Genomic DNA, 25,009 nt, shown 5'->3' on the forward strand with positions numbered 1-25,009 from the left:
CAATACCTACAAACAGGAACAAAACCACAGACAGCATAAATACGAGTAATAAGTAATAACTAAATTTACAAATTAGTCATCAGTAAGTTACCTATATTTATCGCCGCATCAAAAAGTTATACGACTTGGATAATTTGCCATCTAGACGACGGACCATAACACCCGGGCCGATCGCATACAAACTTAAATCATAGGGTATAAATACACACACATTAGTTGCACCTAAACTGCATGCAAAGGAAAGCTGACAAACTTGAGCGCTTCATCGCGCGCGAGGAACCGGTTGATAATCTCTATTTGGGCGACTTGCCTCGCACTCAAATTCGAAATTGAAACGTTAATGCAAAGAAACCGTAGTTGTAAATACACGCACATTAACGCGCCTAAGCTTACCTGCATAGGAAAGCTGACATATTTGAGCGCTTCATACTGGCACCACGCGCTGACTATGTTGCTGAGCGAACAGTACGAGAACTGGTACAACGGCACTGGGAACAGGGGAGTCCTAGTCCAGAGCAGACGGCCCACTGCGATACAGAATGCGAGGAGCCGGTTGATGAACACTAGCAGCTGGGAGTCGTTGAATTTCACTGTGGACCCGTCGGGCATCGTGTAGGTCTGCAAGAAACACATCTTGTTTAAAATGAATTGTTTTATTAACAAAGGTAAACAAAAAATCTATAGTGCTTTAGGTACTAATTTGTAATACAAATTTCTATGCAGGGGGGGCTACCTTTTCTCTACAGCTGACTGTATAACAGGTATAACAGGTATAACAATTATATAAATGGGGTTTTACCATGAATTATTCATATTTGCGGCAAGTTATAATTGTGACAAATATACCAACATGGTAAATACTTAGTGTTTCTATATAAGTTATCATGTATATTACCATGTTAGATTGATATCGTAGTTTTCCGGTTGCCTCGCGGCGCGGATAGCCTTCTATCTTAGGCATGTCAGCGGTTACCAGACGCCAGGCAGGGTAGCTGAGCAATTTGTCAAGTAATAAAGCAGTGTATGTGTACCCTGTGTCATGATCTTCTTCTGCAGCAGCCCTCACACGAGGTATAAGCCGTTATGAGCCCGCTGAAGCAGAGCGTTAGCTCCGCTGCCTCGCGGCGCGGTCTTCTATTTTCGGCGCGCCAGTAGTAGACAGGCGGTCGAACGGGTAACCGAACAATGTGTCACGTCATGAAGTATGAGTAACCTGTGTCATGATCTTTTCTTGCAGCAGCCCCCACACGAGATAAGCCGTCATGAGCCCGCTGAAGCAGAGCGCCAGCTCGGCTGCCTCGCGGCGCGGACTGTCTTCTATTTTAGGCGCGTCAGTAGTGGGCAGGCGCTCGCCGGGGTCACCAAATATGGCGAACAGGCTGCGTGACAAACATCCTGGTGAGCCTAAAAGAAAGCGATCCTGCATCAACAACAATGAAAATAAGTTTATTTGTATGGAAATGCTATACGAAGTTATCCGATTTTACTGTTCTTGGGTAACATTTTTTTTGTTCTGTTCCGACTTAAAAAGTGATGGATTTTTTCAAAGAGGATCATGAGACTAGAACAATTCGGTATCGGTTTACTCGCTCAACCACTCCTTGTAGACTACCTTAAACACTAAAAACAGAAATAAAGATCGCACCGAAGGCGTAAATTGATGCCATACTTTATCTGTTTACTATTATCACAAAACTGGGTAATTTATTTGTTAAGGTAATAAGTTTTTGGCAAAAAAAAACATTTTTAGTACTAGCTTTCATCGCTGACTGTTTTTTTCTTTCCACAAACGATTAATATTCATCGAGACAATATTAACAACCTCAAACACATTAGAATGCGTTATTTTATCACAGCGTTCCTATGGCCACCTCCTGTCTCCATCATCAGATCAGCTCCGATTCCATTTCGATCTCGAGAATTTTGTTTATCTGGTATAATCCACCCCAAGTTATGAGGGTTCAAAAAACGACAAAGCGCTCCGAGAAAAGGTAGGTAGGTAGGTAGTGCCCTTGCGCTTCGCTTTGCTCGTCTTGGCGGGGGCACTACCGTGCTCCCAGATAAAAGCTTGTAATAAGATAGAGTAAAATAAATGTCGGTATGCTTACATAATTATGTGTTAAAACAGTATCAAATATTGTAAAGTGCGGTGTGTATAAAAAGAATAAATGAAAGTGTACTGCTTTGTTATCAGTTATTAACGCCGGTCAGCGACCAACCTTGGGAAATCAACAACACCTCATTAAATTAATCTTCATACCTTGGCTCTAGTGATGTGCCGCGGTAATATTCCCATTACCAGTAACTTACCAATCTTACCAGTAAGATTCCTAAAAGGTGGTAAGATACGAAACTAATGAAATACACTTAAATTAATGATTATTTGCACAGTTCTACAAGCATTATGCATAAGTCATATTATTGGCGTATTTTGTCTCTTTCACTCAAATTTCTTATCTTGCATGGTACAATGGGCACGAATAGGACTTAGTGGGGACTTCGGACCTTGGCATGACTCAGACAGAGTGCACGTAGTTATCGTAAATTATCAAGATAGAGATAAGAGGTGTGATTATAATTTTCCTGTAATATTTATGATAATGTTATGTAAAAATTTCATATTTTTTCGTTGTTGAACTTCGGAGATAAGGGTGTACAACTTGTATAGTAAAGGTAGTGTACCAATGTCCCGCTAGATGGCGCTGTTCCCTCCGCGTTGTTCTGTACATCGCGGTGTTAAGATTTTTCTTAGATTGTATAAGTAGTCTGTCATGTTTTTGTTTACCAACCTCAATAAACCACCTATTTCGGATGAACAGTTTTGTTTGATTTGTTCATGGTCCTTCGAGCCGGATTCCGGCAGGAATAGTAGTGGAAACGTTTTTGCGTAAATAAAAATAAACAATTCGTCAATTGGACGAATTGTTTAACGCGCACCTATGGGCAGTGGATTGCTGTTCGGGGCGATTTCAGCAAGTACGTGAGGAGCGTACGACTGCATCCAGGCTGCCGACAGAGGGCGCCTTGGAAGGAAGCCTACAACAGCGAGCGAGCAATCTACATCCGTGACGTCACGGAAGGATATGGTGCAAACGTGAACAGCCAGGTGACAAAATCAATGGTCAAACAACTGTGAGTACTTTTACAATTGTTAAAGAAATAACAACCTTTAATCCAGTGTCATAAGGTTCAGTGTTTTCATAGTGGTCAAGTAGTAAAAAAGTGTTGTGCAAATTTGAGCCTTGTGTCTAAGAATTGGAAAACTTTAAAAAATTAATCATCGAATCGAGAATCAAGTCAATTTGAACTTTAAGTGCATTAGCTTATTAACTTAGAATAATTTAGTTTCAGGAAATTAGTTCCGACGGGGAACCTATGCCCGATTTCTGGTAGAAATTAAATCTTAAAAACACTTGTAAAATTCTAAAAACTTATCCTATACACTTGTAAAATTTTAAAACTTTATTCTATAGACTTAGAAAAATTCCATCCGAAAAAACACTTGTAAAATTTTAAAAAACTTATTCTATACACTTGTACAATTTTAAAACTTTATTCTATAGACTTAGAAGAATTCCATCCGGTAAACACTTGTAAAAATTTTAGGTTTATTCTATAGACATTAGGTCCTATAAACACTTGTAAAATTTTGTTAACGCATTATAGGAACTTAGAAAGTTAGTGTCATATTACGCTGGATACTTATTCAATTTTAGAATTTTGATTAGAAATACATTTACATAGAACCCATACAACATGGAAGCCTTGATTGCAAGCCAAGAGGATATAAATAAGCGTATGAATAAAGCTCGAACGAATTACAAAAAATCTCCGAAAGAGCGTATAACAGTAAAGTATATAGAAGTTAGGATAGAAACTTTGGATGAATTGTGGACGGAATTTCTGTTGGGTCACAAAAGATTAATGGAAAATCATCACAAAGAAATAAAGTCGTCAACTTATGTTCAGAGCGATATGTATGATATCACTCAGGAATTGTATGTAGAGTTTAAGACTGAGTTAAAATCAGTTGCTGAAACTTTGGTCACTGACCATATTCAAGAACAATCCATGCAATTCCCAGGTACATCACTCGCTGTGTTAAAAAACAACTCAGTGAAATTACCAAAAATTGTTATTCCGACCTTTTCGGGCAAATATACAGAATGGACTACTTTCCGTGATTTATTTGAGTCCCTTATTCACAATAATGAGTCCATAGACAATGTACAAAAAATGCACTATTTAAAAGGGTATTTGTCTGGAGAGGCGGAACAATTGCTTCGTCAAATTCCGATATCTAATTCCAATTATAACAAATGTTGGGAATGCTTAAAACAAAGATATAACAATAAAAGATTCATGTGTCAAACTATTTTAAAACGCTTTTTATCTCAAAAAAACGCAACTTGTGAGTCAGCAAATTTCTTAAAGGAATTAATTGATCCTAGTTCAGACTGTCTACATGCTCTAAAAAATATAGGCATAGACGTCAATGCTTGGGACGCCATAGTGATTCATTTGCTCACTCTCAAGTTAGACCCAGAAACAAGAAAGCAGTGGGAGTTGACTGCATCAATGCAAACCACAGAGGAGACCTTACCGACCTTTGAGCAATTCAAAGATTTTATAACAAATCGATTTAGAGCTTTAGAGTTTATAGAAACCAAGAAAACTGTTAATCATAACCCCACCCCTATAACTTATAAGGCACGCGCCTTGCATGTAGCTCAAGGCAGTCAATGCCCGTTTTGTTCAGAATCTCACAAAATAATATTCTGTAAACAATTCGTCAAGCAAGACGTAGACTCACGACGCGAGTTTGTCCAAACCAAGGGTTTATGTTTTAACTGTTTAGGCGGATTCCATTCAGCGAAGGTATGCCAGAATCCCACACCATGTAGAGTTTGTAAACGCCGCCACCACTCATTACTTCATCCCAAAAATGGTCCTGGTGCCAGTTCCGACGAGGTAGCTGAAGGTACAACTAATGTTGGTACAATGGAAGACATGGAAGAATTAACTGACTCAGAACCAACAGATATTACGACTTGTTTTTCTTCGGGTGATCAGGGTCAAGTACTGTTAGCCACTGCAGTTGTTGGAGCCCAGTCGAGGAACAATGAATATTATCCCGTGCGAGCAATGATAGATCCATGTTCTCAAGCTTCATTTATTACGGAGGCAACGGCTCAATATCTGGGACTGAAACGTATCCCAGTCCGCAGTAACATATTTGGTCTGGGAGGACAAAAGAATGCAACACCAAGGTCGAGGGTGATACTAAATTTGCAATCATTGATACATCCTGAAGAAAGGCTTTCAGTAAAGGCATATGTACTGAGTACAATTACTACTATTATGCCAGCCAAGAAAGTGGTAGATTTGGGCTCAATAGACGTCACAGGATTACCACTGGCTGATCCAAATTATCACACGCCTAACAAAATTGACGTCTTGTTAGGTGCAGTAGTTTATAGCCAGATTGTTTCGGGAGAAATAAGGAAAAACAAAGAAAAAACTCTTGTAGCCCAAGCAACGTCGTTGGGTTGGATTATAATGGGAGCGACTGGATCCAAACAAAATGTATCCAATGTATCTGTGTTCCATACTTACCTTGTTGGAGATGATCTGCTTAAGAAATTCTGGGAATTAGAGTCTGATGTGTCTATGGTCAAAGGTCACGACCTGTGGACAGAAGAAGAGAAAAGATGCGAGGAAATATTTGCAGCTTCTACTTCTAGAGATGATACGGGAAGATATGTTGTAAAGCTCCCGTTTGCTGACGACGACCCTGGCTGCAAATATGGCGAATCTAGAGATGTAGCAGAAAAAAGATTTTATACACTGGAAAAGAGATTAAATAAAAACCCGGAACTTCTATCACAATATAAAAATGTAATAGATGAATACTTACAATTAGGACATATGGAGAAAGTACCTGAAAAAGAGAAAAATAAAATAGACGCTGTATACTTACCCCACCACGCTGTGGTGAAAAAGGAGAGAGAAACAACCAAGGTTAGGGTTGTTTTTGACGCTTCCTGCAAAGGAAAGAATGGAGTGTCATTAAATGATAATCTTATGATTGGACCAAAATTACAACCAGATTTACGACATTTAGTACTTCGCTGGAGACTATATCCCATTTCGCTAGTATCAGATATCGTAAAGATGTACAGACAAGTCAAGGTAAAGGACGAAGATGCCAACTTTCAAAGGTTATTATGGAGAGATAATCCTGATTCAGAGCTGCAAGATTATAGACTACTCAGAGTAACTTTTGGTACGGCTAGTGCACCATATTTGGCCGTCAAGGCTTTACAACAAATAGCACTAGATGAAGGAGAACATTACCCTTTAGCCACTGAAAGAACACTCAAAGACTTCTATATGGATGACTTCATGACAGGTTGCGAAACGGAAGAAGAAGGGATTCAAATTTACAGGGAAATGAATGAATTATTGGGAAAGGCCGGATTTACTTTACAGAAATGGACTACTAGCAGCAATGACTTATTGGAGATGATTAAAAGAGAGAAAGAGGATGTGGGGAGTGGAATAGAAATTAAACAGGATGAAATAATCAAAATTTTAGGACTTACCTGGAATCGAGAAAGTGATGAATTTCACTACGCCGTGTCACTTACACCTATGAAAATACCGGTAACAAAAAGAAATATAATTTCGGATATTTCGAGATTATTCGACCCATTGGGTTGGGTAGCTCCTTGTGTAATTTTAGCAAAGGTTATGATCCAGAAGTTGTGGCTGACAGGAATAACCTGGGATGAGGAAGTTCCTAGCAACCTAATAAACGAATGGAGTACTTATCGTGAAGAATTGGCAATGCTTACACAGGTTCATATTCCAAGATGGATCAGATTAAAGAAAACTAGCAAGAAAATAGAACTCCATGGGTTTAGCGATGCATCAAAAATCGCATTTGCTGCTGTGGTGTATGTCCGAATAGTAGACGAAACAGAAGATGTAACGGTCACTCTAGTGTCGGCAAAAACAAAGGTTGCTCCAATTAAACAAGTGTCCATACCCAGACTGGAACTTTGTGGGGCGGTTCTTCTAACCAGGCTTTTAATGGAAATTTCGGAGAATCTAAATGTCAACAAGGGTGACATTCATGCGTGGACGGATTCTACAGTCGTCCTAGCTTGGCTTAACAGCCACCCAAATAGGTGGAAAACATTCGTCGCGAACAGAGTGTCCGAAATATTAACTACATTAGATGCCAACCAATGGTCCCACGTCCCATCCAAGCTTAATCCTGCAGATTATGCCTCACGAGGCTTACGTCCATCAGAGCTTACAACTACTTCTATGTGGTTTAATGGACCAGAGTACCTTCAAAAAGAACCAATAAAATATGACAGACCAAAAAACATAGTCACAGATCTCGAAGTAGCAAAGGTCTTGCATATTACAAGTGATTGTACAATTTGGGATAGGTTTTCATCGTTATCACGACTGATCCGAGTTATTGCTTATTGCAGACGTTTCTTAAACTCAAGAAGGTCTGTCACTGAAAGATATAACACCAAATATTTAACCAGTAAAGAACTAAAGGAAGCTCTCTACGTTTGCATACGGCAATGCCAAAAAGAATATTTTGAAGAAGAAATTAAGAAGTTAAAAAACAAAGAAACACAAATGCCACGAGGTTCAAACTTAAAGTCTCTGAATCCATTTTTAGATGAGCAGGAAATTATGAGAGTTGGAGGGCGATTAGCAAATACTACCCACTTAAGCAACGATAGGCAGCATCCAATCTTGCTGCCCAAGATCTCTACATTATCACGTCTGATAGTAATGGACGCTCACATGAAGACTTTACATGGTGCACCACAAATTATGCAAAATTACATTAATTCAAGGTATTGGATTTTAGGATCAAAAGATTTGGTAAATGCCTGCTTCAGAAAGTGTGTGACATGTATCAGACATTCTACAGCAAGTCGATCTCAATCTCAATTAATGGGACAATTACCAGCAGCAAGGGTTACACCAGCACGTCCGTTCAAATTTTGTGGTGTCGACTATGCCGGCCCTATCCACCTCCGAACGTCTGGAGGGCGTGGACACAGATCCTTTAAAGGGTATATATGCCTATTTATTTGTATGTCCACGCGAGCTGTCCATATCGAAGTAGTCAGCAGCCTTACAACTGAAGGGTTCATACAAGCCTTTAAACGATTGGTAGCTAGACGTGGACCGTGCCAAGAAATTTGGAGTGACAATGGAACAAATTTTCAGGGTGCCTCCAGAGAACTTAAATTATTGCTACAAGCGGAGAATAAAAATATGTTGTCAGAAATCGCAGAAGCTTTGGCAACCGAAGGCACCACATGGCATTTTATTCCGCCACATGCTCCCAATTTCGGCGGCTTGTGGGAAGCAGGTATCAAATCCGCAAAGTACCACCTAAAAAGGGTCATAGGTGAATCCACGCTGACGTATGAAGAAATGGCGACGGTATTGGCTCAGGTTGAAGCTTGTTTAAACTCTAGACCCCTGACCCGTATAAACAATGATCCAGATAATATAAATGTCTTGACACCTGGACATTTCTTGGTTGGAGAACCACTGGTTACCGTGCCAGATTACAATTACTCGAACACTAATGTTAGCAGTTTGCGCAGGTGGCAGTTTACGCAACGCATGGTCCAAGATTTCTGGCGAAAATGGTCAAATGAATACCTCACAAGGTTTTTACATCGTTATAAATGGTCTCAACAGACTCCAGAACCCAACATTGGAGATGTTGTCCTAATCAAGGAAGACGATTTGCCTCCCAGTCGTTGGCTGCTTGGTAGAGTTGTTAACAAACACCCTGGTGCGGACAACATAACTCGCGTTGTTACTTTACGTTCAAAGGGGTCATTAATGAAACGCCCAACCTCCAAACTGTGTGTTCTGCCAGTTAGTAATTAAGTTGCATGTAAAATTAAAAGTTGTCATTTCCTATTATTAAGTTTCGTCCCAGATGGACAATATGATGTTAGTTTTAAGTCTAACTTACATTATATATGTTTTTTTGGTCAATTATGGACCAAGGCCTTTTAGTTTTAAGTCAGTGTGATTTCTGTTTGTCACATTTTTCTAATTAAAAGTACTCTTCTTATGTAAACAATAAGAAGAAATGTATATTTCCATAACTTAGATTACTTACCTAGTTTACGTTCTTAGTTTGTTAGTTTAATTTTGTTAGCCCTTAAGGAAGGTTTTACCCATCTACTCATCGTTTTTATAAAATTCTGTCACGGTGGGCGGTATCTTCCTATAATTAAAGAACGTAAGACGTTCCTTGGTGGGCGGTATGTACAACTTGTATAGTAAAGGTAGTGTACCAATGTCCCGCTAGATGGCGCTGTTCCCTCCGCGTTGTTCTGTACATCGCGGTGTTAAGATTTTTCTTAGATTGTATAAGTAGTCTGTCATGTTTTTGTTTACCAACCTCAATAAACCACCTATTTCGGATGAACAGTTTTGTTTGATTTGTTATTTTTTTCACACTGTCCTTCATAAATATTTTTTTACTGTAAAAAAAATTAAATTGTTTTAAAATGTTGAATTTGAGTTATTACAAATGATACCCCACTTGACCTAGTAACTAGACTTTGAAATTTTGCCCGCACTTCATATTGGGCAATTTGGGCATTTGCCATAGTTAATAAAAAAAATATAAAAAAAAACAATGTGTTTGGGTCAGCGTAGTTCATTAGTATTCCAAATTTCAAATTGATAGCCTAAGTGCCAGTTGCACCATCCGCACTTGACATACTGATCAACGTCAACCGGCGCGCCGCAGCGGTTTACTATAAAACTTTCCATACAATGAAATTTAGCGAATTCTTTAACGATCACAAACAGTTGGTGCAACCGACCCTAAGTGGTTCTCGAGATATTTAGTAATGTGACAGACAGACGCATAATTGGACTGTGATCGTCGTATTTCTTAAATTATATATTGTTGTGATTACACCGATTTTATAATGTCAATATTCTATTTTATTTCGGACTTAGCAAACTTGATCTGGAAATGTAAAAAACGTATGTGTAGTATTTACAAGGCGGTAATATTTCTAGTACTGATGGTAAGATACATGGTAGCATTGGGTAAGTTACTGGTAAGATTGGTAATTCACTTTATGAAGATAGCCCTACATTTGTTTTAATTATAAATGATATCAATACTATCCATTTAAGAGCGCTATTACATTTCGGCGTTGAGCGAGTTTAGGTATTTTACGCGCTGCGGCGGGCTGTGCGAGCTCAGTATGCCGATCCCTTCTACCACGTTTTCCCTCTCGCTCGCACTACAATGATGGATTAAACAATCTTGATCCTTCGTGAAGCATATTGAAAACAATTATAACGATACTAACTTAAAATCCTAATTATTGTTATTTGGTACGAAAATACTAAATCCAGTGCAAACGTACTTACTTTTGTATTATAAAAGGATTATCTTATACTAGAAAGAAATTATACTCGCTTGTTTACATGTTTCGTCATTACATTTGGTACAGGTACAGGGTAACCGTACAGCTTGGGACAATGTCACTTGGTGCTAAATTATATCCCAAAAAGATAATTTTCACTGAAAATGACAAAAACTGTCAATCTGTCAAATTTGACTGATATGTCAAACAACACTAAACTATGTCACTCAGTACCAAACTTTAACAAAACATGTTAATTTTCACTAAAAATGACAAAAACTGTCAATTTTGACAGTTTTGACAGATGTGTCAAACTAACCAATTGCATTACGCACCAATTGCATTAAAGTTAATTCGAATTAAATTTTTGAGACGTTAATGGCCATTGAAGTTAATGTTTTGTTTAGTGTTGTTTGACATATCAGTCAAATTTGACAGATTGACAGTTTTTGTCATTTTCAGTGAAAATTATCTTTTTGGGATAGAATCTAGCACCCACTGACATTGTTAAATATAGATTTATACTATCTGTCGAAATTGACAGTTGGTGACGTTTTGACAGTTTGGATCCCAAATCGAAACGGCTTGTCCGATTTTGATAGGACCTTCAACATTAGTCATGGGATGGAAAATGTAGTTTGACACATCTGTCAAAACTGTCAAAATTGACAGTTTGACAGTTTTTGTCTTTTTTTTGTGAAAATTAACATGGTTTGTTTGCTAAATTATATCCCAAAAAGATAATTTTCACTGAAAATTACAAAAACTGTCAATCTGTCAAATTTGACTGATATGTCAAATAACACTAAACTATGTCACTCAGTACCAAACTTTAACAAAACATGTTAATTTTCACTAAAAATGACAACAACTGATTGACAGTTTTGACAGATGTGTCAAACTAACCAATTGCATTACGCACCAATTGCATTAAAGTTAATTCGAATTAAATTTTTGAGACGTTAATGGCCATTGAAGTTAATGTTTTGTTTAGTGTTGTTTGACATATCAGTCAAATTTGACAGATTGACAGTTTTTGTCATTTTCAGTGAAAATTATCTTTTTGGGATAGAATCTAGCACCCACTGACATTGTTAAATGTAGATTTATACTATCTGTCAAAATTGACAGTTGGTGACCTTTTGACAGTTTGGATCCCAAATCGAAACGGCTTGTCCGATTTTGATAGGACCTTCAACATTAGTCATGGGATGGAAAATGTAGTTTGACACATCTGTCAAAACTGTCAAAATTGTCAGTTTGACAGTTTTTGTCTTTTTTTGTGAAAATTAACATGGTTTGTTTGCTAAATTATATCCCAAAAAGATAATTTTCACTGAAAATGACAAAAACTGTCAATCTGTCAAACTTGGCTGATATGTCAAACAACACTAAGCTATGTCACTTAGTACCAAACTTTAACAAAACATTAATTTTCACAAAAAATTACAAAAACTGCCATACTGTCAATTTTGACAGTTTTGACAGATGTGTCAAACAGCATTTTCCATCCCATGACTAATGTTGAAGGTCCTATCAAAATCGGACAAGCCGTTTCGATTTGGGATCCAAAACTGTCAAAAATGTCAATTTTGACAGATAGTATAAATCTACACTTAACAATGTTACTTGGTGCTAAATTCTATCCCAAAAAGATAATTTTCACTGAAAATGACAAAAACTGTCAATCTGTCAAATTTGACTGATATGTCAACCAAACCTTAGTTCCACTAGGTACTGCCAGGGTTCAGCATCAGCTCTATCATGGGTACTGCTCTCCTAAGTGCTCATCAAGACGAGTCGGATGACTAAAACAGCGTGTGCCTATGTTGCACCAAACCTTAGATCCACTAGGTACTGCCAGGGTTCAGCATCAGCTCTATCATGGGTACTGCTCTCCTAAGTGCTCATCAAGACGAGTCGGATGACTAAAACAGCGTGTGCCTATGTTGCACCAATCCTAAGTTCCACTAGGTACTGCCAGGGTTCAACATCAGCTCTATCATGAGTACTGCTCTCCCAAGTTGCTCATCAAGACGAGTCGAATGACCAAAACAGTGTGCGCCTATGTTGCACCAAACCTAAGTTCCACTAGGTACTGCCAGGGTTCATAAGGAGGATGAGTAATACATAATTAAAAACTTATACAAGTTCAGTCTTAGTTATATCGGAGCATCGTTTATAATGGCGTAAGTGCCATCGACAATAAGGTCCCTTTTTATAGGAAATACCACATTTTATTCTGTTTTAGTATTCGTTGTTATAGCGGCAACATCATCATACATCATCTGTGAACATTTCAACTAGCTATCACGGTTCATAAGATACCCTGGTCTGGTGACAGACGGACAGACAGACAGACAGCGGAGTCCTAGTAATAGCGTCCCGTTTTTACCCTTTGGGTACGGAACCCTAAAAACAGAATAAAATAGATATTTAAGTGGGGCTCCCATACAACAAACGTGATTTATTTACAGTTTTGTGCGTAATAGTACGGAACACTTTGTGCGCGAGTCCAACTCGCACTTGGCTGTTTTTTTTTAAATTTACTACCTATAAAATGTCAGGTCATTTCAAATATTTTCAAATATTTTTAATGTAAATGTATGTATGTATGTATGTATGTATGTATGTATGTGTAATGTATGTGTGTGTGTGTATGTTGTGTAATGGGGTTTATGTTTAGTAAAGATAATGTGTATTTTCTAGTTAGTTTTAGTGTTTTTCTTTAGTTTTATTATGTAGTGTTAAGTTACTTTTACGCGATTAAGTCCCGTCGTTGTGAATAATAACCATTTAAAATGTAAACAACTTTATAGGGTTGACACTGATATGAAAATATTGTTTTTAATGTTGTTCGGAAGTTTGTTATGTTACTATACTATATTATAATACTATAAAAACAAATACAGTACTCGGATCAAAGTTTCTCAGTCGCAATTTACACGCACACAGTATAGACCGATAGTGGGACCATATTTTTGACCTTAAAGTTATGATAATTCTAAAGAAGGAAAAGTGATGCTTATATGGCAGGGGACATGTTTTTAAGCATATTTGTAATTTAAGACGAAAAGTTAGAACGAGCGTTAGGTATAAATTAGGTATTTATATATTTTAATTGTTGCTTTTTGAATATTGAATTAAAGTGCAAAGTTTAAGCTTCATCGTTTAAATTATGTATGACTCTTTAAACTGTTACATTTTTAGAAAAAAATTTAACGTGCTTCTTTGTCAAACTAAAATTAGCTTATTATTTTGTCGATATAGAATTAAAGTTTTAAAAATCCACAATAATATCTCTAAATTCTTAAGTTAATAGACAAAGCCGAAAAATTAGAAAAATAGGATTGCTGCTTAAATTTTAATATGCGTCGTTTGTCCTGTAATGTCCAATATTGAATTAAAGTCTATAAAGATAAGTTTCATACTATAAAATAATATATGCAACCATATTATGAAAAGTAAGAAATTTCTGTGTGTAGCTTCCATTGTTATAGCCAAATCTATTTAAAAAGGCGCTAAATTCATACATACGCCGCGCTGGTCCGTCAAGGTGCCGGCGCGGCACGCGGGAGCCTATCGTAGCATTCGTATCTATCTATACCTATAGGTACCTCGCCCGGTCGCCCCGACCCCCGCTCAGCTTCGTAAGCGCTGCTTGACTTTTCTTGTCATTCATTAGTTTGTTTACCGTGCACATAAATTAGATGCCGATATTACGTGAAATTAATGTAATTATGACTTCAAAATGAGTACAAAATGTTTGTTATGTCGACTGATTATTTGTAGTTACTTAGTGGTCCGAGAGCTGATAGACATTTTGGAGTAGGTCCTTGAGGCAAGCTGAAAATTTGCCTGATACTTCTCCTATCATACCCTAACTCAGCACTGGAGGTCTGGCTGCAGGGTAGCGGGGCTAAATCAACCCTTATATTTTTAAGATTTTTTAGGGCTCCAAAAAAGTTCGTGAGGCAATCTGTAATTTTTACAGGTTGAAGTTGTATCTAAATAGTCACAAAAAATAAGCCTGAACATTTGGTCGGGTCTTTGACCTTGCCAGAAGATCTAAAAAGTAACGTATGGCACTTACTCGTACGCAAAATTAAGTTTGTCTACTATAGTAATTGTATGCATTACAAAGTTATTTTTGTAGTACAGTAAATTAAAGACTACTAGGTAGGATGTACAGTCAGCAATACTATTCGCTTAGCACCGTTGCATACAAACTTCTTTACAGGGGTGGTATCTTTTCTCTGCAGCTGACTGTACAATGTGATTGTAACTATGACGATGGTGTATATTTATGATGTATGTTATTTATTGTGTTTTTTGTATGTTACTTAAGGGCTTCTGTTAAGGGAACGAAAATTTGATTATTTTTGCGCTACAACGCACGGTTTAGGAGATACAGCCCTGTAAATATTTTTTTCTGTTTTTTTTCTATTTGTTTTTTTTTAATGTTTATTAAGGGTCCACTGCAGGCGAACGAAAATGTTTATTATTTTGCGCTACGGCACACGGTTTAGGAGATACAGAATTATAAAGGTTTTTTGTGGTTTTTTTTAAATAAATTAATTAAGGGTTTCTTAGTGGAACGAAAATTTGATTATTTTTGCGCTCCGTCGCACGGTTTAGGAGATACAGATACAGCCCTCTAAAAAAAATGTTATTTTTTCTTTTCTTTTTAAATGTTAATTAAGTTGAACGAAAATTTTATTATTTTACGCTACGACGCTATTATTAAATTATGTTAGATTTTGAAATTTTTATATTAAATATATCTACTTATATATAAAGTTGAAGTTTGGTTATTGAATTTTATATTATATAAATATACAAAAAAAGAAATATAGGGCTGTATCTCCTAACCCGTCCGTCGTAGCGCAAAAATAATAAAATTTTCGTTCCCCTTTAAAAACACTTTTAATATACAAAAAACACAATGAAACACAATAAGAAAAAAAAACTCTACACGGCTGTATCTCCTAAGCCGAGCGTCGTAATATTAAAAAAAAAAACAAACAAAAATACCAAAAAAATCTTTATAAGGCTGTATCTCTGAACCGTGGGTCATAGAGTAAAATAATAAAATTTTCGTTCAACTTAATTAACATTTAAAAAGAAAAGAAAAAAAAACAGAATTTTTTTTTTAGAGGGCTGTATCTCCTAAACCGTGCGTTGTAGCGCAAAAATAATCTAATTTTCGTTCCCCTTTGAGAAACCCCTAAGTAACATACACACAATAAAAAACTAAAAAGAAAAACAAAGAAAAAATCTTTATAGGGTTGTATCTCCTAAACCGTGCGACGGAGCGCAAAAATAATCAAATTTTCGTTCCACTAAGAAACCCTTAAGTAATATATTTAAAAAAAAACACAGAAAATCTTTATAAGGCTGTATCTCCTAAACCGTGCATCGTAGCGCAAAATAATAAAATTTTCGTTCCATTGCAGTGGACCCTTAGTTAACATTAAAAAAAAAGAAAAAAAAACAGAAATAGTACATTTCGATGCTAGTGCGGAAAGTATGTCATACTTTACATACTTTCGAAGAATGACATTTCCGCACGTGTATCGAACGACGTTTTTTAATACCGTTGCGAAAAAATAAGAAAAACAACAAGTAAGGAATTCGAAACTTTTATATTATTAATTCTGTGACATTATTGACATTAGACTTATATTGACCGGGATATAGACCGTGATTACCTTTTGTATTATTTGTGAGCTCCCGATATTTCAAAACCACCGTGAATCATTCAAAACTCTAATTATTGACATTGACATTATGAAGAGGTGTTTTTATAGCTTTTATTCGACTAGAATGGATTTTGTTATTATTATTGAACCCACTTCATACAACATTATACACATTGTATTGTTTTACAAATATAAAGCATTGTACTATTATTACCTAAATATCGTTATTAACGATTATTTCAATACTCAATACTCAGTAATCAACATAAAAACCTACTGTTAAAGTAAGAATACGAAAAATATACATATTTCATATTTTATTTCTTACCTCTTCATCATTATAACACGTCTATTTTTTTATTATATTGAATATTGAAAAACCGTTCTTAATAAGTTGTCTGAATAGAACGGAACGCCTGTCAAAGGAGAGGCGTTTTTTATTTCTGCTTTAAATTTCCAAAAGCAACATTCGATATTGTTTTTATAAATGTACGATACACAAATAATCGTAATTAACGATATTTGGGTAATAATAGTACAATGTTTTATATGTACAATTGTCTTATAGAACATGCATTTAAAAAAAAATCTCATAGTTACAATCACATTGTACAGTTAGCTGCAGAGAAAAGATACCACCCCTGTATAGGTTTGTATGCAAAGGTGCTAAGCGAATAGTATTGCTGACTGTACATCCTACCTAGTGGTCTTTAATTTACTACAAAAATAACTTTGTAATGTAAACTTTGTAACATAATTTTGCGTGCAAAAATAACTGCGATGCATACGCTTTGTATAGTAGAGAAACTTAATTTTGTGTGCAAAGATAACTTTGTAATGCATACAATTTGTATAGTAAACAAACTTAATTTTGCGTGCAAGTAAGTGCCATACTACGCCTGGCAAGGTTAAAGACACGACACGACCAAATGTTCTGGTTTATTATTTTTATGACTATTTAGATACTTAATTTTAACCTGTTAAAAATACAGATTGCTTTTAGAACATTTTTTTGAATTTTGTGAAATATTATTTTGCACGCGTCTAGCAAGGTTAGGTTACCCGCTAGCCCGTTGATCTATATACCGTTGATCTACTTATATATCAATACCGTTTGACCGCTGCCTCGGCGGCGCACAGCGCGGCGCGCGCGAACATGCCGCGCGTTTGAAATGTAACGTAAATATAAGCACGGAATGCATACGTATCAGTATTTAGTGACGCACAAATTTTATATTTCTAATCTTTTGTGGGGGAACTAAGATCATTGTCATGACCGTTTAATATTAACTCTACAAACTTTAATTCAATTATTAAACTTTAATTTAATATTTTCTGCTTAACCAGAAATCAATATCTAGAGAAGCACATTGTCTACATTTCTAATTTTTTACAAGTATAATAAGCTGATCCATAATATCGTAATTTTGCAATATCAGCTACTCTAATTATTTATTTACAAAATAATTCATTTTTTTAAGTTCACCAGAAAGCACATGTTCCAGATTTCTAAAAACCGAATATTGTGTATAAATTATAGTGGTATTGAATATGTTAAAGTTTTTTGTAACTTTAATTCTATATTTACAAAGTTATTAGCAGAAATTAAAATATTTCAATATATCCGAACGCTCACCCTAAAAATTTCTAACTTTTTGCGAAAGTCTTATTTAACATGCTAACAATGACATATCGAAAAAGAAAAAACTTTAATATTATCAAAACCCATTTTTGTTCCACCGCTGGTCTAGTATAGCGTTTTACACGGCGCCTGCCGCACACAACGATAAAAAACCTCGTTGTCGCCGTCGAAAACGTGCGGAGCCGACCGACACAGGTCCGACCTCTTCAAGCTCTGCCGCGGTACTGAGAATACTGAGATCGCCAGCGCGCGTCATCGGCAATATAGAGTAGTTTTCAAAAAATTGCCAAAAAATTAAAGTAGAATTTAATAAACACAAATGTATACCAACAGTATAAGCAAACGTTGTAGATTGCTCGTGTATAAAAATGACTTCGATACTAAGTAGATTTTCATAGGAATTTACACTTGTTTCGAAGAGAAAATTCAATTCGTTTAACATTGATTTTCTCTTTCTTAAAAGCATGTAGGAAGAATATCATTCGATATTCCTAAAGTACAGGATATTAGTAATACAAAATATCCAACTTTAGCAGAGTAAACTTCTCAAAATTTACAAATAAGAGCTCACAATTCAGTGCTTCACGCGGTTTTTCGTAAACGACCATCAGAAAAACAATCATTACTAATTTAATTAGTCCTTTTTCTAAAATGTACAACGATATTCCTAAGGATAAGAAGACGCTCTTACTGGAACAAGTACTCTTTATTTCTAATAATGAGCGTAAAATCTTAAATGTTGTCGGGAATATCATCAATTTTACATTATTTCGACTTTTCTTGTAAGAACGCTCTTAAAGTATTAAACACGAAATAACCTTGAATTTCTATTAGTCCTGAATCTTACCGTACCTCGTCTGTTCATAAGTTTTGAGGCGAATGTAAACATAAATAGTTCGATTACTGAAATCTTATACGATTACATTCATATGTTTATTTAATAACTACACTTTAATTAATTAGAATAAATTGAGTTTATTTTAAATGGGCTTCTGTGTTTTTAATCATAGTCATTTAATATGTTGGCATTTAAATCATAACAACACTATGAATTTGTCACCTCTTCTTAAAAAATAAGGAAAAATACTACCTTCTCATGAAAATATCTTCCCCACCACAATACAGGCAAGGTAATTAAATATTGCTTATTCAGCATAATAGTCGAAGCGTTTCTCAATATTTTGGTGTATAACTTGATATTTAATCTTTTACAATTTTTTTTACTTTATATTTAGTTTTATTTTACTCTTATACTGTCCCGCTAGTCAACATACTATTTTCGGGATCGTGCCGGCACCCCTTAAATGCCAATAAATGACTGTAATTAAAAACACAGAAGACCATTTAAAATAAACTCAGTTTATTCTATTTCTAATTAATTAAAGTGTAGTTGTTAAATAAAAATATGAATGTAATCGTATAACACTTCAGTAATCGAACTATTTGAGTTTACATTCGTCTCAAAACTTATGAACAGACGAGGTATATTTCCAGATTTTAGTAATATTACCAGTAGCGTTACTGGGAAAATACTTGCTTTGGAAATATTACCGATACCGGTAGTTACCCATCACTACTTGGCTCTCAGCCTTTGTAAGCTAATTTCGCTGTTTTCTTTGATGATTGCATTAAATTATAGGTATACTTACTGTAACTGTATTTAATTTATACCATCCACCAACAAAACTGATTACCTGCGGGCTGAGCACGGTAGCATTTTTATCGCCTGTCACCATGCCTGTCACGTTCTAACAAGTATGTAAGTGCGAAAGTGACAGGCATAGTGACAGGTGATAAAAATGCAACCATGCTGACACCGCAGGGTCCTAAAATTTACACTTATTTGAAGCAGCAAGAGTGAAAGAGACGAGTAGATAATAATTATAACCGGTACTAACTTTTGCCCGCGACTTCGTCTGGGTTTAATTAGTAATTTGGGTAGCTTATATTTTATCCCGTCTTCTTTTTAGGGTTCCGTACCTCAAAAGGAAAAAAAACGGAACCCTTATAGGATCACTCGTGCGTCTGTCTGTCCGTCTGTCACAGGTGGTCACAGCCTATTTTCTCCGAAACTACTGGACCAATTATGTTGAAATTTGGTACAGTTATGTATGTTTGTGACCCAAAGACGGATATGTAACGTAAACAAATGAATTTAAACATGGGGGCTACTTTTCGGGGGTAAATGAGAAATTTAAAAATAAAGTTTTTCAAACTATACTGTGTATACTATATGTATATCAAAAGAAAAAGCTCACTGTGAGAATCTCAAATATATATTTTTTATAATTTTAAGACAAACAGTTTAGAAGTTATTCAAGAAAATAGGCAAAAAATTACCATTCTCTCCCCTCCCCCCCCCCCTATCTCCGAAAATACTGTGTCTATAATTTAAAAAAAATACACAAAATAGTTCTTTACCTATAGATGACAGGAAAACCTATATTAGAAATATGCAGTCAAGCGTGAGTCGGACTTAATTACTTAGTTTTTAATCCGACCCCTACGGGTTTTTTTAGAGACATTTCACTCACATTTCACATAAAAAATACAATGTTTAAATTGTGTAATGTACGGAACCCTTGGAACGCGAATCCGAGTCGCACTTGGTCGGTTTTATTGATTCCGCATACAAACTTCCACCAATAATTGGTCAAAACTGCATAAAGGTCGTCAGGTTGGTTCGCGGATAATATGTATCAGTATCATCACATAACCACGTAGGTCAGTAGAACAGAAGGAGCAAAACTCTTCCTTTCTAACTCTGTCTGTAGGCCAAGCAATAAGAAGGAATAGAGGGAAATGCTAGGAACACAATTTTTGACTTCGTAGCTTTGTTTGGACTAGTTAGGAGGTTAACATATCAAAAGTCCCCGGCCGTAACCCTAGGTGCTGAGGGAGGGGGGTTTGAAGGTTCCATTTTTCGGTTTTTCGATTATATCTCTAAAACTATGCGTCTGAGCGACTTGGCCACTTATACAAAATGAAAAGAGATTTAATTTGTTACAAGTTTTATCCGCTCTTGAAGGTTTATTTAGGGCTCTCATTTTTATCTTGATTGTCTACATCAGTAAAGCTGCTAGGCCGGGTTTCGTAACGTTTTCGTATAAATCGGGGGTGCTGAATTCATTTATGGTATGAACATTGACACCTTTCCGAAGTCAAAACATATAAACTTTAAACAAATAACTTTTTTTATTAACTCCTCTTCACCCTTAAACCGCTTAACCGATTTAGTTGAAATTTGGTAAATAGGTGTTTTAAGTCCCGAGGCAGGATATAATATACATAGTTTTTATTCTCAAAAATCATACTTTGAAGATGTGAAATTCGGTGTGAGGGGAATTCAGCTTTTTCGCCGAAGTTGAAAAATTTAGGCTTGAAGTCATGATTGGTATCATTATCAACTAAATCAAACATGTAGACCATCCCAAATATTATTCAAATACGTTCAGCGGTTATTGATTCACACCCTTAAAAGATGATTTTGGTTATAAAAACTATCCTATGTACTGTCCCGGGACTCAAACCATCTCCATACCAAATTTCAACGAAATCGGTTCGGCGGTTAAGCGGCCGTAGTCGATTTTGGAGCAAAAATTTTAAATTGATAGATTTAGTCGTTGAAATTATACACGTTTTGTTACGTTATATCTAAATAACAAGTATTGGTTTCTATTAGCACGTCTTCTCATCTTGCCTTTTAATAATGAGGTCGCAAGCGTGCGTCACCGGTAATATATGAAAAGAAGGGTCAGTTTTTAAAAATTCATCAAAAATTTATGGTGGTAAATTATACAAATTGATGTATAAAAATAGTTTCAACAAATGTTGTAGATTGTTCAAGTATCAAAATTACGTTGAAATTAAGTCGATTTTCAGAGAAATTGTCACTTGTTTTGAAGTAATTTCTGGAGAAAATTGATTTCGTCTAACTTTCATTTACACTACTTCAAAGTCATAATAATAAAAATGTAGTCTGATAAACGTCAAGTACAGGATATGTGTAATACAAAATTACCATGTTTAGCCGTCCAAACTTTACGAAATTTACAAATAAGAGCGACAAAATCAGTGCTTTACGCGCGTTTACCTAAACGTCCATCAGAAAAGCAAACATTACTAATTTAGTGACTCTTTTTTCAACAAATTGATCTGATAAAAGGTAAGATAAGAAGATGCGCTAATAGAAACCAGTACTTGTTATTTCAATTAGGTAACAAAAGGTGTACAATTTCACCGACTAAATCTATCAATTTTACATTTTTGCGACTAAAATCGACACCGGCCTCTTAAGCGTAGGCGAGTGTTATAAAAATCCTTTTTTTAAATTTTGTTTTTACTTAGGAATGGTGTCAATGTTGATACCATAAATGAATTCAGCACCTCCGATTTATACGAAAACGATCCCAAACCCGGCCTGGCAGCTTCACTGATGTAGATAATCAAGATAAAAATGAGAGCCCTAAATAAACCTTCAAGAGCGGATATCTCAAAAACTTTACAAGATATCGAAAAACTATAAAACTTGTAACAAATTAAATCTCTTTTAATTTTGTATGTGGCCAAGTCGCTCAGACGCATAGTTTCCGAGATATAATCGAAAAACCAAAAACTTTTAAACCCCCCTCTTCCCCCCCCCCCCCCCCCCTCGAGCACCAGGGTTATGGCCGGGGACTTGATATGTTAACCTCCTAACTAGTCCAAACAAAGCTACGAAGTCAAAAATTGTGTTCCAAGCATTTCCCTCTATACCATTTTTTAACCGACTTCAAGATTTCAAAGGAGGAGGTTCTCAATTTGGTTGTTTTTTTTTTAATGTTTGTTACTCCATAACTCCGTCATTTCTGGACCGATTTTGAAAATTATTTTTTTGATTGTAAGTATATATATACAGATTGGTCCCGTTTTTGTCAAAAAGCAGTTCTGATATGGGATCCATGAGGAATCGAGGGAACTCCTCAAATGTTAAAGGCATACATATAGTGATTTTAGTATTTTCATCAACAAATCAAGCACTTACATTTAAAAAAGTGACATTTGATGAAGTGGAACTGCTGATGATGATCAGAACGGAACTCTTCAATGACGGATAGTTCACGTTTGGCGATTTGTCGTCTTCGTTATGTTTGTTAAGCAAGTTAGGTTTTCAAGAAACATTTTTGTCAAGCTCGAGTTCTGATGATGGGATCCATGAGGAATCGAGGGAACTTCTCAAATGTGAAAGGCACACATATAGTGATTTTTGTATTTTTATCAACAAATCCAGCATTTCCATTTTAAAAAGTGACATTTGATGAAGTGGAACTGCTGATGATGATCAGAATGGAACTTTAAAGACGCATAGTTTACGTTTGGCGATTTGTCCTCTTCTTTATGTTTGTTAAGCAACTTAAGTTTTTAAGACATATTTTTGTCAAGCTCGAGTTCTGATGATGAGACCCACGAGGAACCGAGGGAACTCCTCAAATGTGAAAGGCATACATATAATGATTTTTGTATTTTCATCAACAAATTCAGCATTTACATTAAAAAAGTGACATTTGATGAAGTGGAACTGCTGATGATGATCAGAATGGAACTCTTCAATGACACATAGTTCACGTTTGGCGATTTGTTCTCTTCCTTATGGACCCAGACCCAAACTTGGACCCGGACCCGGGTCTGGACATGGACCCCAACTCGGACTCGGACCCGGAGCGAACTCTGACCCAAACTTGGACCCGGACAGCCAGACACGGACCCGGACTCAGATCCGGACCCAGACCCGGACCTGGAAATGCTACTAGAAGAGTGGGTTAGGTGGGTGGGTGGGTTTTGAACTGCGATTCTCACAGAACAGAACTGCTATCAGAAAAGTAGGTTACGTTAGGTTAGAGCTGTGAACCTTACAGAAACGAAATGCTATCAGAAAAGTAGGTTAGGTTAGAACTGCGACCCTTACAAAAACGAAATGCTACTAGAAAAGTGGGTGGTTTTACCTCATTTTCTAAATAATTAGGCAAAAGGTGCTGTCTTTTTCATTTCATTGTCTGGAATCTAAGAATGCACCATCGACAATAAGTGAACTTTCAGCGGCATCCCCCATTGAAGTCGGTTTTTTTTTCTTAAAAATTATTGGGCATTTATTTCCTGGCCTACTGAGCAAAGTATGTATTCAAAATATAGTTTGAACATCAACACCTTAATTATTGGCCTAAAGTTTTGTGCAGTGTCAAAGCATCAACGATTCCCTCAGCCTTCTTCTTCTTATCCTTCAGTTTTGAATAAAAAGGTATGTGTAGTATTTACGAGGCGGTAATATTTCTAGCCAAATGTGTTAAATTAGTGCTGGTATGACCATGTAACCCACATTTAACACCCTGCCACTGATATTGGACTTACTCAGTTTATCGAAGTAGTTGGTTTTCTGTATGTATTTGTAGATGACGAAACCTGGCAGCAGGATTGTGGAGTACCCAGCCATGTTTAGTAACAGATGAAAGAACCTACAAAAAAAAAAATTATAAGTATTAATTATCACATGTTCCACATACACAATACATGATCCAGTCGTAAAAGAAAAATCGATTGCAGCCTCGGGAAAGGAAAAACTGGATCCCGACTAAACACAGTGCTATTTGTTCCATACATTTTGAAAATACCATGCAGTCTCATTGAAGGGAAAACATCATTCGTCTGTCTTTATCATTTGTCTGTCAGAAAAACGATGACATTCATGTTAGGGTATGCGCGCACGAGCAACTCAGTCGCCAGGGGATTTATTTGTCTCTTTACGACAAATAAATCACCTTGCGTTGCGACTAAGTTGCTCGTGATGCTCGCACGAGAGCGACTTTCGTGTCCGCAACTATTTTGTCTCTCACATCAAGCCTATGGGTAAGTATGAAAGTGGGCGCATGTAGCGACGTGACAATCAGGAGACTTTCTGAGGGCCTACCGCGAACCACGTTCGACTTGTTGCCTCCCTGTCACATTTACATACGAATTTACAAGTGCGACAGAGAGGCAACACGTCGAACGTGCTTCGCGGTAGGCCCTCTGCCTCTGGCCGACCGGCGACTTATTTGTCGCCCGTGCGCGCACTTGCATTGAAACCAATAGGGAAGGAGACAGTTTCGTCGCGGGCTTGTCACCGAACCCGCGGACAAAAAGTCTCCCGGGAGTCACGTCGCTACGTGTGCGCACTTCTATACTAGCCCATAGAC

General features: G+C 36.5%; 1 protein-coding gene across 1 annotated transcript in view; it reads right to left on the reverse strand.

Moving 5' to 3' along the window:
* Window positions 1-25,009, reverse strand: part of LOC134746647 (adenosine 3'-phospho 5'-phosphosulfate transporter 1) — a 40,692-nt gene that overhangs the window by 13,749 nt on the left and 1,934 nt on the right. The window contains exons 3-5 of the mRNA XM_063681146.1: window positions 24,186-24,289; window positions 1,214-1,404; window positions 394-618 (exon numbers count right to left, since the gene is read on the reverse strand). Coding sequence (XP_063537216.1) covers window positions 394-618; window positions 1,214-1,404; window positions 24,186-24,289 — 520 coding nt within the window. The remainder of the gene's footprint in view (window positions 1-393; window positions 619-1,213; window positions 1,405-24,185; window positions 24,290-25,009) is intronic.

This window comes from Cydia strobilella, chromosome 1 (assembly GCF_947568885.1).
Source record: "Cydia strobilella chromosome 1, ilCydStro3.1, whole genome shotgun sequence".
In the NCBI taxonomy this organism is placed as follows: domain Eukaryota; kingdom Metazoa; phylum Arthropoda; class Insecta; order Lepidoptera; family Tortricidae; genus Cydia; species Cydia strobilella.